The following is a 14,900-nucleotide window of genomic DNA, read 5'->3' on the forward strand; positions in this document are numbered from 1 at the left end:
CACAGATGAAAAACAACAGCATGACTGGAACCACCAAGCATCCAGAGACCTCGAACACATGCTGCATGATTTACATGGTAAAAACTAGGTGACCCCTAAAAGATGTAGAATTTCTGGGACAGTCTTTAAATATCCAATGGCAGTCCCTAATAGGGCAACTACAGAATGCTTAGTCAGTCTGAGGGGGATATATTCTGGTGGATTTCTCCCCAGAAATGGACCAGCCCTTGCACTGACTCCTTGCCACAGCCCAATTTTCCTCAGACACTCAGCCCGTCCCAGCCCCTGCTACTTACAGAACAGATGCCAACAATTCCCATCGTGCTTACCCAGCTCACTGTTCCCTCTTTCCACTTAACACTTCTTTCACTAGTCTTATCTCACCCAAGCTCCCAAGTGCAGCACCCTGATTTTCTGATTTTTTTCTTTAACTATTAGTCACACCAACCAAGAAGCACAATTTAAGAACAGACTGTTTTCCATACATACTGGTCACATACAAACACTTCAGATTATATTTTCAAGATCTGAATTAGCTTGGAATACTGGTACAGCCCAATTAACCTTTTCCATCTTAACTTTCACTTATTTCTTGTAGTCTCTTTCCCACAATATCAATCTGAAAAGCAAAGATTAGAATTACTTTATTTGTGTCACTAGGAGTCAGGTATAAACAGCACCCCAATACTTACATTAAGAATGCAAAATCAGAAAAAAACAATGCATCTGTAATTCACATTTGCAAGACTACCTACAGGATTGTTAAAAATGTCTCCTGCGCTCGCTTAACAAATTACACTCATATATCCAGTTAGCACAAAGGGCATAATAAAAAAGGGTATATAAAACCACCTATTTACAAATTTAGGGGGAAAAAAAAGAAAAGGAGGTAGCCTAAGCCACCCCCTACCCTTCATCAGGGAGCATGTGGCTGAAATGGGGTAGAAGAATTCATTCTATACAAGTTTTTACAGCTTTTTAAAAACCAAATTAAAGAGAATAGAGACCTCTGTTGTCTAGGAGACAAAAACTAGTCATCTGCTACAATTTTCATTAATACATCACAGATGAACAAATTAAAAGACTCAAACTACTTACTAAATGTAATGATTCTTTGTATTACTGTTCACTGGGAACAGCTCCAGCATTGTTCCACCATGAGTAAGATGCTCTGATAGCTTACCACAGATTAACAAATTAAAGACTCGAGAACTAGATATTAGATGTAATGACTCTGTGTTACTGCTCTCTGGGAATGGCTCCAGCACTGTTTCACCACAAGTAAGATGCTCAGATAGTGTACAACATTAAAATGTTCTGAAAAATGTTACCAGCTAAATTTATTTTGCTATTTGTGACTTCAATTTCCTTTAAGGGGGCCAGCTGAGTAGAGAACTAGGAGTTCTCCATCCTGTAATGTGTACTTCAAATTGTTTGAAAAATAAAATAGAAACTAACAATGCATTTGAAGAGGCATACTTCAGCTGCCTTCTTCCCCCCTTAATGGAACTAAGTAAGTGACAGTGACGTTAAGCACTCTAGACATCAACATTTGATTTGGTTCAGTACGCTTTGATTCCAAGAACTGGCAAGGAAGTAAAAACAACATCTCACTGCAGAGGTCAAGAAACAGAGCAAATAAACACTCGTTCTGAAACACTGATTTGGATAGGGATTATAAAGGTTTCACAACACATCAGCAACTCAAAACAATAATTTCAAATTAAAATTGTGTAACTTATGTAGAGAATTATAACAGGCATAACTGCATAAAATACTTTTATTAGGAATAGACAACTACTTCTAAAGCAAGGTAGGAAGGTAAATCTTTAACAGTAGTTGACAAGTGGAAGTAATTAAGACAACTAAATTTCTTTCATGCCTTAGATCGTGTTACCAGGAGTGCGGCACATCAAAACAATATAATAACCATGTTGTTTGGGAGAACAGATAACACTAGAATGCTGCATTTGGAAGTGACAGCTTTTTTATTTTCTCAATATACACAGGATTCATAGGACAATACTGAAAAGATATCCAAGTAAACTGACAGAAGTACAACTGTTTAGCTTTCGAGAAAAAAAAAAGAAACCAAGGATAAAGTAATAGACTTGGAAAGCAGAAGTGGACTTTCAAAGAGGATTAAGTATTTTTCATGCATGAAGTCAGAGCAAGAAAACAATTCATCAGTAACACAGCTACTTAAGTACAACTAAGGAATAACAAGCAGCTGTATGCAATTCTAGAAATTTTCATTTTTGGCTTAGGTTCAAGGGAAAAGGATGATCTGTTAATGACTAAAGTGGTTTCGATCCATGCAGAGAAAACAGTTTTCTTCACAAAAAACTTTTAGAAGATGATAGGATTGATATCTTTCACCTTCCTCTAAGACACTAGTCACTGGCTACCTTATAGCTCTACCACCATATCATTTTTGTCCTTTGCTTCAAGATCCTCAGAAATTATTTCAACCTCCCTTCTTTAGTAGACACTGACACCATCCAGCTTTTACTGTGTCAGCTTTTTCAGCATTCACCCATAATTGCCTTCACCTAGTTATGCGTTTTCCCCTTTGCCTTTGTCCTTGGAAGGAGGTTCCAAGAGAACAAAAGAGATACAGCCCCAATTTTATCCTTCTAACTACTTAACATGGTCAGCAAAGACATTACACCTTCAAAAAACCTGACCCTGTGCAGACTAGAAGCTGAATCCAGATTGGTGAATCCACTCTGGGGAAATCATGAGTGAAGATCAACAAGTCTTACAGAATCAACCCTAGCCAATTAGGATTTCTTAGCCCTACCACTCCCACTGAAAGCTTCCGTATTTCAGCTCCCAAAATTAGAACCCTTCACTATTTTAGACTAAATTTACTACTGATCAATTTCAATTGATGTAATTCAGTATGAGTTTTCAATCTCCATTAGGTCTTCTCTATCATGACTGTGTCCCCAAACTACCCTACAGTCTGTGTTTTAATGCATGAAACTTATTTCAATACAAGCTCTCAATCAGTTATCACAGATTATTTCCTATACCCACTACATATTTGTCTTTTCTAAATGTATATAATACTAACTATAACCATTCTGTTAAGAATCCTTCCTGAGTTTTGTTCAACTCCTGCTCTCTGCTGAGTACTTCCTAAGATTACATGACTGGCTCTGAAAACTAGGCAAAAAAAAACGCTGCAGAAAAAAAAAAAGCCTGAAACTATCTTCACTGGCCTGAGAGTTTTAGGACTTCTTGATCAAGAAGAAAACTATGTACCTCACTCTTCATAAAGGAATAAGTTCTCCAGAGCAATTAAACCTGCTGCTCCTTCAGTTGAAAATCTCTCTATGATATTCTTTGCTTCCAATGAGCACTCTTGGAGAGAGATTTGACAGGGCTTACTTTTTGAGAAAAGGAAGAAAAGTGTATTTGGCTAGCAGTGGATATCAGTGTTTTTCTCCTCCTATGTTAACTGCTGGTTCTGTGCTTTTACGCAAGGAACCAGCCTTTGGAAAATAATATAAGTGTTTTTAAGTCCAATAATACTGTCCATATTCTGGCAGATTAAGAATCTGAAATTTCAATTTGTACATGTTCAGTAAAAACTTCATGTAAATCAAACAGCTAAACTCCACAGAGACTTTCTCATTGTTCATGCCACAACAAGCTGTACAAGTTTCAAGAAGCTATTCATACTCTGATGCAGTGCAAAATACTGCTGGTTCTTTATGCTGTGTCCCTCCCTTCATCATTGTAAACCCAAGGCAGATTAAAGTTATAGGAATTTCACAAGTGGTAACTCAAATCTTTGCATGTTTTACTGTCCTAATAGTAGGAACTGTTTATGTTCAACAGTACAAAGGAATCCTTAAAATATATTGTTGTTGTTGCAAGACATTATCTGTGATTAAAAACCACTTACTATGAGGAAGAACTGCCCTGAAAGGTTCCACATGTAACACAAGGAAGAATTATTGACAAGTGCAGAAGCAGCCTTTGTTTTGCCTCTAATGAAAGTACACGTAATTGCCAGAACAATCCTTTCAAAAACTTTTAACGTTCCCATCACTGATCAGCCATTTCCCTCCTAGCCTGTGCCTCTCCCTACCTCTCCTTCTCCAAATGACATTGAAAGATTTTCACTCCAGAACTACCAGAACACAATTATTAAATAAAATACTGCAGAACTATCCAGCTGTTTTTCTCTCGCTTGGCTCTGAAGCAGTGTGCACCTGGCATCACTCACAGCTCAGCTCTGGCAGTGGCAGGTTCCTGCCGGAGCTGGCTCTGAACTGACATGGGGCACTGCTGAGCTCTGCTCACAGAGATTATCCCTACACCTTTCCTGATACCAAAACCTTGCCATGCGAGCACAATACAAGCATCACGTCTCTTAGCTGTTCTAAAAACTCGTTCCTTCCTTAGCTATGAAAGGTACAGTATGTTCTTCTTTGTAACACTGAACTCACTCTACATAGTGCAGAAATAATACATATCTTCGGAAAAATGCAGCTATAACCACTACTGAATATCTATCAAAACACAGCAGTTCTGAATTATGGTGCAGTAACAGCACTGAGGAAGCGCGCTCTTGAAAACTACTTACTATGTAGGACATTTAAAGGGCACTTTGAATATTATTGAATATTAGGGTTCTGATCCTTCAAAAATAATTGAGTTTTCCCTTCCTTCATGCAAGTTTCTTTCACTTTAGCTACACTTCAACAGAAGCTGCCACGTGGAAGCTGCACAGATAAGTTCTGCTGCAATACAAGGTAGTAGTCATCAATTCTGCAGTGCTTCAGCATCAGACCTTCAGCTCATCCTTCCTGCCAAGCCAGACAGAAGATTAATTTGTGCTCATGTGAGTCAGATTAACTGCAATATCCAAATTATCACTGGAACTAGCTCTGTTGTGAAGTTAAGCTCTAGTCTCTGGGGCTAAGTATGTGTTAAACTAATCCTGTGACCTCAGTGGGAGCAACTCAGGCATCTAGTGCCATTTTTAGATCTCTTAGAGAATCTCAGACATCTATACAAGAAGGGCAGTCATGACAGAACCATGGAAAACTTTGAGGAGCAACAACTGGAGGTTAACCAGTGTTTGGATAATGTAGAGAAAGGCAATAGCTGATACAGCTGCTTTAAACCAGTCTTAGATTACTTGAGAACTGTAAAGGTCACAATCTGGTAAATAAAGAAAGAATTGCTTACCCCTTTCCAAGGATCAGGGCTCACCAAATACTCCAAAGGAGAGGATCTCCAAGTAGAGGTGCTTCCCTTGCAGCTGCCAGCCCTTCAATAAGGTTAGGGAGCCAGGCTCCACCCCTTCCAGTAACAAAGGTGAATTGCTTCCACCTGTGCTCCCAGGGCTGGCTGTGTTCCTTCACCAGGCACTCAACCACTGGTTCAGGCCGGGACCTAACAGTTCCCATACAGATACCTAATCCAACCAAAGAAACTGCTTCTGTAATTAACATTATATAATTTTGAAGGTTTCCATGACTGTGGGCTTCCACGCTGTAACTGAACAAGACATACAGTATTCTGTTCAATCTTCATCCACATCACTTAGCTGTTTCCACCAGGAGGCTACCATTCATATTTAAAATACAAATATATCTTACTTTTCAGTCTTACCTTAATTTCTATAGTATCAAATATCTGCATCTGCTCAGAGCTCTCATCACAGCAGGGGAAGTGATCCAACTGGATTCATCACAGAACCCCATTTAAGTCCTGATTCCACAGGTACTCAGAAGTAACTATTTCACTTGCTTGGACAATTGGGACAGCCCTCCAACCTTCTGCAGCCTGTCAGCCAAGCCACAGAGTTTTGTGAAATTCATCTCTATGCTCTTAAAAAAAAAATTCTTCCCTCAGTAGTAGCATTATTCACTTAAAAACCAAACATTTTTATAGTACTCAAGTTGCTCAACTGTTTCACAGTAAATTAAACTTGCACTGGATTTCAAAACTGCAGTTTCAGAACCTTTGTATTATTTCCCAAGATAAAAGACTATAACCATACCAAATTCTACAACATTAAAAAAAGCACACCAAGGAAATAATCATACTGGAAAAGATTTAAGCCAATTTTAGAAATTTACCTATGGTTTATCAAAGATTTGTTTCTTATTCGTTTAATCTCTTCAAGAATAAACAGTCACAACATCAAGGACATCTAAGCCTTTTCTACATGGTCAGTCCCATGTCAACGCCGAAGACTTGTTCAGTCATCACGGGACTGCTGGATGACCTGTTACTTTCAGAGGACCTGAGACTGACCCAAACTTGACTTCCCACCTTGGCCTCAGGTCCACTCCCTCAGCACAGACTTGACTCCAGGCTGAACAAATACCGCCACTGGACCTACTTTGCTCAGCCTGTCTGGGTTAGGTGGGACTCCACCATTTGTCAGTGAGAATGTTACCAAATGTGAGTTCATGTGCTCAAGACAGAAGTACTTCACAGTGAAGGAAATAGCAGAGCTCTCATTAGTCCATTTTCATTCATGATGCTTCAAGTCACACCACATATGTATTTACAGTGCTGCTACATCAAATTATAGCAAGATGATCATATCTTCACTTGTATGGTGCATGAGAGCATTTTCTTCCACACGACTTCAATGGGATCACAAGGTTTTTAACATTAGAATGTTATTCGTCTGCCTGTTTCACCACCCTTTGTCTTTCTACATGAAAGACCTCCTGTTTTGGTTGGTATACCATCCACGGGACAACTATTTGTAGAGGAATACTGTGATATCAAAAACACAACAGCCTTTGGGTTCAGTTTGAGGGCTTTTGTTTTTTTAATGTGTTACTCTTTTTAAAAAAGAGATGTTAGGTGTCTATATATCAAAATCATCGTGTCATGATCAATCCAAGCAAGCAAATACTTGAAATGAGAAATTCTATCTACAGTCTAAATCCCTTTACTTCCAGGAGATGCCAAAAAAGAAACATAATTTTTGGTTTCCAAAAGAAGTAACTAACCCAAATGCTGAGCATGAGCAAACCAGACGTTTCTGTCTCTATCTTCCGTTCAACATCAAGCAAGAATCTCTGCTGAAATCTCTTCATTAAAAGGCAAGAGAGCAGTCACAGGAAATTAGTAGGCCACAGACAATTAGCAAAACCAAAATGAGAAAGAGAAAGCAGGAATCATAGAATTGCTCAGGTTGGAAAAGACGTTCAAGATCATCAAGTCCAACTGCAACCTAACCATACTACCCTAACAACCCACCGCTAAATCATGTCCCTGAGCACCACATCCAAATGGTTTTTAAACACATTCAGGGATGGTGACTCAACCACCTCCCTGGGGAGCCCATTCCAGTGCTTAACAACCCTTTCTGTAAAGAAGTTTTTCCTGATATCCAACCTAAACCTCCCCTGGTGCAGCTTGAGGCCATTTCCCCTTGTCCTGTCACCGCTGAGAGGAGACAAGCCCCGCTCAAACCGCAATCACCTTTCAGGTATTTGAAGAGAGCAATGAGGTCTCCCCTCAGCCTCCTCCTCCCCAGACTAAACAGCCCCTGTTCCTCCAGTCTCTCCTCATAGGGCATATTCTCCAAGCCCTTCACAAGCCTTGTTGCCCTTCTTTGGACCTGCTCCAGCACCTCAATGTCCTTTCTGTATCAAGGTGCCCAAAACTGAACACAGTACTCAAGGTGAGGCCTCACCAATGCTGAGTACAGGGGCAGGATTACTTCCTTAGTCCTGCTCACCACAACATTCCTGATATAAGCCAGGATGCCATTGGCCTTCTTGGCCACCTGGGCACACTGCTAGCTCATATTCAGCTGACTGTCCATCAGCACACCAAAGTCCCTTTCCGTTAGGCAGCTTTCTAGCCACTCCTCCCCAAGCCTGTAGGCTTGCCTGGGGTTGTTGTGACCAAAATGCAGGACCCGACACTTGGCCCTATTGAAACTCACACAGTTTGCCTCAGCCCATTGATGCAGTCTATCCAGGTCCCTCTGTAGTGCCTTTCTACCCTCTGGCAGATCAACATTCCCTCCCAACTTGGTGTCATCTGCAAACTTACTGAGGGTGCACTCATCCCCTCATCAAGATCACTGATAAAGATGTTGAATAGAAGCAGCCCCAGTACTGAGCCCTGGGGGACACCACTCGTGACTGGCCACCAACTGGACTTAACTCCACTGACCACAACTCTCTGGGCCCTGCCATCCAGCCAGTGTTTCACCCAGCAGAGTGTACACCCATCTGTCCTCAAATCTGGCAACGACTCTTCATGTGATGCCTCTTCCCGCTTTCTCTGCCACACTACTTTGTGATTTTACGCAGATACTGAAAGTGACTGCACGTAAGGGAAGTAATCCCATAGACAAATAGTATGAATAAATTTAAATACGGTGCTCAGACAACACGATTTAGGTTGTCAAGGCCTATCTGGAAATTCTGGTTCTGTGTGTAAAGTATAATAAAACACATAGCCAGTACTATAAAACACATAGACTAAACTGAAATCCGGACACGCATGAATTTAAAGTTGTCATGCCAACAAGATGACAATCAAGGTTTGGCATACTAAGGAGGCTTTCTGCCCCTTCAAGTAAATAAGTGGATGACTAAAGGTATGCAGCATTACTTTTTGTGGGCAGCTGAATGAGAAAGAAGTTACCAGATACTAGAAGTGGGGGGGGAAAAAAGCCGCCAAAAAAAGGAAAAGCACGCAGCTTTCCTAAAACAACTACTGCAAGAGAGAAATCCAGAACTGTGTTTAACAAGGAGCTTCAAGTTACGGAGTTGTTGTTCTACAGTACTTTTATTGTGATACATTGCAGACCTTGCCTAACAGCCACTATAGAAGTCTTTCCTTGAAGAGAAATTGGAAAAAAAACATTACTTTAAGCAATGTCTTCAAACTGTGAGTACTGTTGAGGTAGGTTCCCATCTTAGGTCTCAGAAACACTACACAGGACAAGTTCTCTTCAGCCTGGAGAAGAGAAGGCTCCAGAGGGACCTCATAGCAGTCTTCCAGTGGCCTACAGGAAAACTGCACAGGGACTTTTTAGAAGGACATGTAGTGACAGGATGAGGGGAAGTGGTTTAAAGCTGGAAGAGGGTAGGTACAGACTAGATATTAGGAAGAAATTCTTTACTGTGAAGGTGGTGAGACACTGGAACAGGTTGCCCAGTGAGGTTGTGAATGCCCCCTCCTGGAAGCATGCAAGGCCAGGCTGGATGGGGCTTTGAGCAGCCTGGTCTAGAGGGAGGTGTCCCTGCCTGTAGCAGGGGGTTGGAACTAGATCACCTTAAAGGTCCCTTCCAACCCAATCCACCCTGTGATTCTATGCAGTTACAGGGCCAACAAGCAATGCAAGGGAAGCTGTTTCTGCTTTGTGTATCTATACACAATAAATTTGCTATATATTGTTTTTATACAGGAAAAGAATCCCCTACTTTTGTTGCTGAAGACATGTTCTAGAACAACGACATCTTTTTGCCTCCTGGTGCCAGGGAGTAAAGAACAGAGCTCACAGCCATTGGTGCCAGTCCAAACTACTGCTGGCAACAATGTCCGTGCCTGGGCTGCTGTTCCTCTAGAAAGACTGCACTGTGCACAATGCGAAGTAAAAACACAGCAACAAGCTCAAAGAACAAAATTTACTAAATTTTCTGTGAACAAAAACTGAACTAAGATGACAGACTCCAATGAATGAACCAGATGATAACAACACTATGCTTACAGCAGCTCCTTGTACAGAAGTACAGCTGAAATGTGACAGCTTAGTTTCTAAAAGGCTTAACTATTTCAGCTGACATCCTAAATTCATTGACATGTGGTACCTGCGTGTTCTGAAGTGCCCACGAGATAAAAATGAGGCACAGAAGTTTGGTGAGATTTTTAAAGTAGCTGAAAAAAAAAAAAAAATCAGACGAACCATACTCAAATAATAAAGCGCAGATGAGGTGAGGAAGCATTCCAGAGGTCAGCTCACCCTGGCCACTGCAGCCAGAACAGAGGGTAAAGAAACAATTCTCAGCAGCATGCCAGGTCAGGAGTGCAAGAACAAAAAGCTTCAGTGTACACTGTAACACAGCATTTTAAAAAGCAGGGCAGAACCCAGCCTCTCCCTCAACACCCTGCGCACTTCAGAAAAATGCAGCAAAGCAGGTAAGCCCGATGAGGGCCAGGAGGAGACAACACAGGGAGAACATGATAATTCCACGGCACTATGTGGGTCAGCCAAACAGGAGGAAAAATGCTGTAGTATTACACGCACACACGCATCTGCAGACACAACGTGAAAAACGAAATTAAGAGGGAGGAAAGAACAGGAAAAAAAACAACTCCTATTATTCCAGCTGCAGTATGGACGACTAAACACAGAAACATGAACTCGTGAGAGCGCTACGCCCGTTCCCAGAGCTTCCAGAACGGCTGCTCACCCCAACACCACCACCCCGAGCCGCCCAGCCCCACGAAGGTGAGCCCCCGGCTCGCGGTGCGGGCTCCGGACCGCCGCCTGCCCTTAGCCAGCAGAAGCCTCGGGGCCGGTTCCCGCAGCAGGATGCCCCGAGCACACCGCCCTGCCGCCTCCCCGCCCCCCGCCTCACCTTGAAGGGGTTGTTGAGGTCCGGGTCGGCGAAGGGGTTGCTGTCGAAGTCCGACATGGCGGGGCCGACAATCTCCGGGTGGTGGCGGCGGCTCTCGCCCTGCGGCGCCCCACACTTGCCGGCTCGCGGGATGCCCCCCGCCCTAACACCAGCTGCCGCTGCGGCCCGGCACGAGCCCGCCCCCACCGCACCGACCAGCCGCCGAGCGCCGGCCTCCCAAAATGGCCGCGCCGGAAATGGCGTCGCGGGGCGAGACGGTGCTGCCATAGGAGGGTAGCGGGCGGCGCAGGGCGGGAGGGAGGGGGTGCGGTGGGAGAGCCCACGCGCGGCGCGGGGGAGGTTGCAGGCCAGGCAAGGCATCCCCGGGAAGCTCTCCTGATGTGTCCATCACCACAAAACCTGAATTATTTTCCATGCTATCTAAAGAAATTATTTAAGCTTTTATTAAAATGCAAAAAGAGGTTTGAAACTGAGGCCTGAAGTCTGCCTGAAAGAAGCTGCTACGGAGTAAAATTGGCTTTCTCAGTGTTAGTTGTTATTTTTTCCTCCGTATAACAACCGCAGGCAAGCTATGGGTCATGTTGCTTAGGGTTTGCTGAAGGCTGACTCAGAACGTTTAACACACTGAATCATGGAATCATTAAGGTTAGAAAAGACCACTAAGATCTGGTAGTCCAACCATCAGCCTATCACCATCATGCCCACTGAACCACAGCGCCAGAGGCAGATGGTGGTGGTATGGCAGTAGAGGCTGAACCTTCCCACCAGTATCCCGTTACATGTTTTTGCTGTGTGATAGATGGCAGCGGAGGGGCACTCTGACAAAGTGGTGTCTGGCATGGAAATGTATGTGAAGTAAATGTGTGTCACTGAATTCTTCCATGAGGAAAAAAATGGCACCCATTGACATTCATCAACACTTGCTGAACATTTATGGAGACCAAACAGTGAATGTGAGTGCAGTGAAGCAGGGGGTGGTGCATTTTAGCAGTGGTGGCAGTGACGGTGGGTCACCTCTGCTGGTGGAGATTTCTGCAAGCACAGCACGCAGGCTCTTGTTCATTGCTGACAAAAACACATAGCTAACGGTTATGACTGTGCTGAAAAAAAGTGTTTTGTATCTGAGAATTTGCTCTATCACATAGTACTATTGTGCCCTTTGTATCTGTTGTATTTCCCACAGAAATCAATAGGAGGCATTATTTTTAGAGTGACCTACATATTTTAGTGGCTCTACTTTTGACATTACTCCCATCCTGACAGTTGCATTCACTGCAACGGTGGTATTAATCAACAAGTCAAGTAAAGTCCTGTGTGTACAGAAGGATTGACTTTGCATGGATCAGTAAAGAAAGCAATAATTACCACAAGGCTTCCTGTAATTTATGTAGAAGTTTCTCAATTATTTGTGAAGGACTGTCAGATATATGATGATATGCAAATGGGACAAATCATGAAAGCATAGCTTCTGAGGGATAAAGCACTTTCAACTTTTGTTGCTATGAAGTGTAAAATAGTTCATGCTTCAAAAAACACAAAGCCGGCTGTTGTACAACGAACAAAATTGCATTACGGTATTAGTCACAGTCATCCATATAACTCACTTGTGACAGCAAACTAAATTATGTTGTTTTCCAATATTTGCCCATGGCTCAATATATCATAGCTCAAGGATGCATGTTGATTATTCAAAAACTATATGTACTGAAAACAGTATGTTTGTTCTTTTTTGAGCTGAATGTGTATGAGTGCATTGTATGCATGCATGAATCAGTGAATGTTTGACTGAAAAGAGCATCTTTTCTGATATGGCTACTGATGCTTCAAATCATAGACATTCTCTGATAATAATTTGTTTGTGCATAGCTAAGGGGGAACAATCTGTCATCTCATCTGATTTTCAAGGCAATAATGAAAATGTGTTAGGATATTTTTTTAAAAGTTAATAATTATTTTACAGTCAAATGATAGAACTTTGACAGTGCATCATTGCTTACTGCTACAAGTTTCGACTTTGGGACATACCAACTAACTGCTAGCGAATAGAAAATGTGAATGAGTATCTGCTTCCAACTAATTACTTCATTAATACTCCATATACACAACATGGGTAATATAAATGGTTATCATATCATGCAGAGGGTTATATAATAGATTTTGTTCATTATTTTCTTTATCTTCTGAAGGACTTTCAGAATTAGAAAATAGATATGATTAGCCAAGTTTGTCCTTGTTCTGCAAGATCTCTATGTCTTGTTTTCCAAATGTAGAATTTGCGAGTGTGTATGTGTGTTAGGTAAGAATTACTTACTTGCAATAAACAATTTTTAATTCTGATACAAGTATAACTCACGGATGCATTAATCTGACTTTTAATATACTGATATGTAAATTCATTAAAAAATAAGTCAAAGTAGAAAAAGGGTGATACTGGTTAAAAATATCTCTCTCATCTAAAAATTCCCCAATCTCATGGAATTGGTTTCCTTCAGTAGTTTTTAATAACTTTGACATAATTTCCTTCTTAGCAAACAAAATTATCATAATCTGATTTGGCTGTTTTTCTCAGAAAAAAAGTAGTTCAGACTTCACCCTTCACCTGAACTGTTTGTGTGAATATTGTACTTGTATACTTGTGTTTAAGAAATCTTGTGTAAAGATCTGACCTGAGAGTATTCCTTCAGCTCCTGGTTTTCTCAATTTTCTAACACCTGTGTGAAATTCACTATGTTTATGTCAACCTCAGATGGTGAAGAGGAATGCTGAGGTCAGAATTTTTATTATTATTATGTTTTACAATCCACAACACCTGAATGCTGTGTAGACAATGAAGTGATCTGTCATTATCATCTCTCTCTCCTGATAGAGTAGATCACATATTTACAGAGGATGGATCTTCGAAATGTAAAGCCATGCTGTAACAAGTAAGCTCTAGTAACCACTCTGAAGAAGAGTGTTTCTCTTCATAGGACAGTGAAGTTTGCACAGCACCATAGACAAGCATAATTGTTAGAAAAAAAGCAGGGATGGGGAATGTCATCACTCCACAGAAGCACAATGTGGGGGTTCTGCTGCAGAGTTTAGACAAAATGACTGGCATGGAAGATTGCTCGGAACTCATCTAGAAACAAGCAAGAAGACTCTATGGCAGTTTCAGTGCAAGGTGCAGCTTCAGACTTGAACATATGCAGATACCAGTTTTAGCTTCTTGCTGAAAGTTTAGACAGAAGACACCTAGTTCAATGGGTAAAACTTTAACTGAAGAGTTACTTGCTAACAGCTCTTGGAAGAATTTACAATTGCTGGAATGCACAAGTTTCTCTTTTTCTAGGGTGTACAGCAGAGAGATTTTCTTAGGAAATGTTGAAAGGATTTTAACTTCAGAGAGAGGAAAGAGAAGTGTGACACATGAGTACTTCGGAATAGTAGTTGAAGGTCATGAGCTGCAGTATTCCCCAAAAACAACCTCCTTCACTTGAAAGAAAAAGATAGTCTAGAGAATAGTTACTTGGAGTGGCTGATTTCACTTTTGTCTGGGTGCATCAAGGGCATGCTGTGAAATAACAAGATTGGATTATTCTTGGCTTGCTCCATGAGTCCTTCCTGCTGACCTGGAATGACACTGCTCAATGTCATGTCCTTCAACATGAGGGTGAAAGATGTCCCCAGTGGAGCCATCAGTCTGTGCTGCTCTTCCTGTTCCCCCTAGTCCTTTTAGTCTCCATCTGTTTGGGAACTGTGCAAAGGCATGTTGTCATCAGCAAACCATTTTCCATATTTCCTTTCCCTGTGGACCAAACTGCTGGTCCTCATCCAAGGAGCAGAGCCCTTACTTCTCCCATGGCAGCAGATGCCTGTATTTTAGGAGTATGCAAGCACAGCATAGCTATCACCAGCATGAAGTCTTTGCGTTGCTCCCAGATTGGACCTCTCTGCCTGCTTTCCATGGGCAGCATGGAAGAGGTGAGTGTGGGCCCTGGGGTGACTGTATGCAACAAGCACACTTGCAGAGCCCAGCAGTCATTAGCACTAGCCAAGACAGTGGGGTATAATCATGGAAGGAAGGTTACTCCTTCTGGAAAAACTCAACTCTCTAGCAGGAGGCAGAACAATAGCAATTCACCCATGGTCTAAAGAGTTGTGACACCTGTGGCTGAAGACACGCAACAGTAAACGGTGCCTTTGAGAGGATGGCTGAAAGACTAGAAGCCAGCGTGTGGGAGCAATGAATAGTAAACTACAGTCATAAATGAAGATACGGCAAAGCAAACACGTGCTGTCTGGTAGCACTCCAGGCAGCTGTGGAGTGAA

General features: G+C 41.9%; 1 protein-coding gene across 2 annotated transcripts in view; it reads right to left on the reverse strand.

Moving 5' to 3' along the window:
* SCAMP1 (secretory carrier membrane protein 1) overlaps window positions 1-10,830 on the reverse strand; it is a 42,981-nt gene extending 32,151 nt beyond the window's left edge. The window contains exon 1 of one of the 2 annotated variants that reach the window (XM_021379479.1): window positions 10,590-10,830. In XM_021379479.1, coding sequence (XP_021235154.1) covers window positions 10,590-10,646 — 57 coding nt within the window. In that variant the 5' untranslated portion in view covers window positions 10,647-10,830. Of the gene's footprint in view, window positions 1-5,208; window positions 5,294-10,589 lie in introns of those variants that run through there. The other variant, XM_021379480.1, reaches the window with a different exon arrangement.

Source organism: Numida meleagris, chromosome Z (assembly GCF_002078875.1).
Source record: "Numida meleagris isolate 19003 breed g44 Domestic line chromosome Z, NumMel1.0, whole genome shotgun sequence".
Lineage (NCBI taxonomy): Eukaryota > Metazoa > Chordata > Aves > Galliformes > Numididae > Numida > Numida meleagris.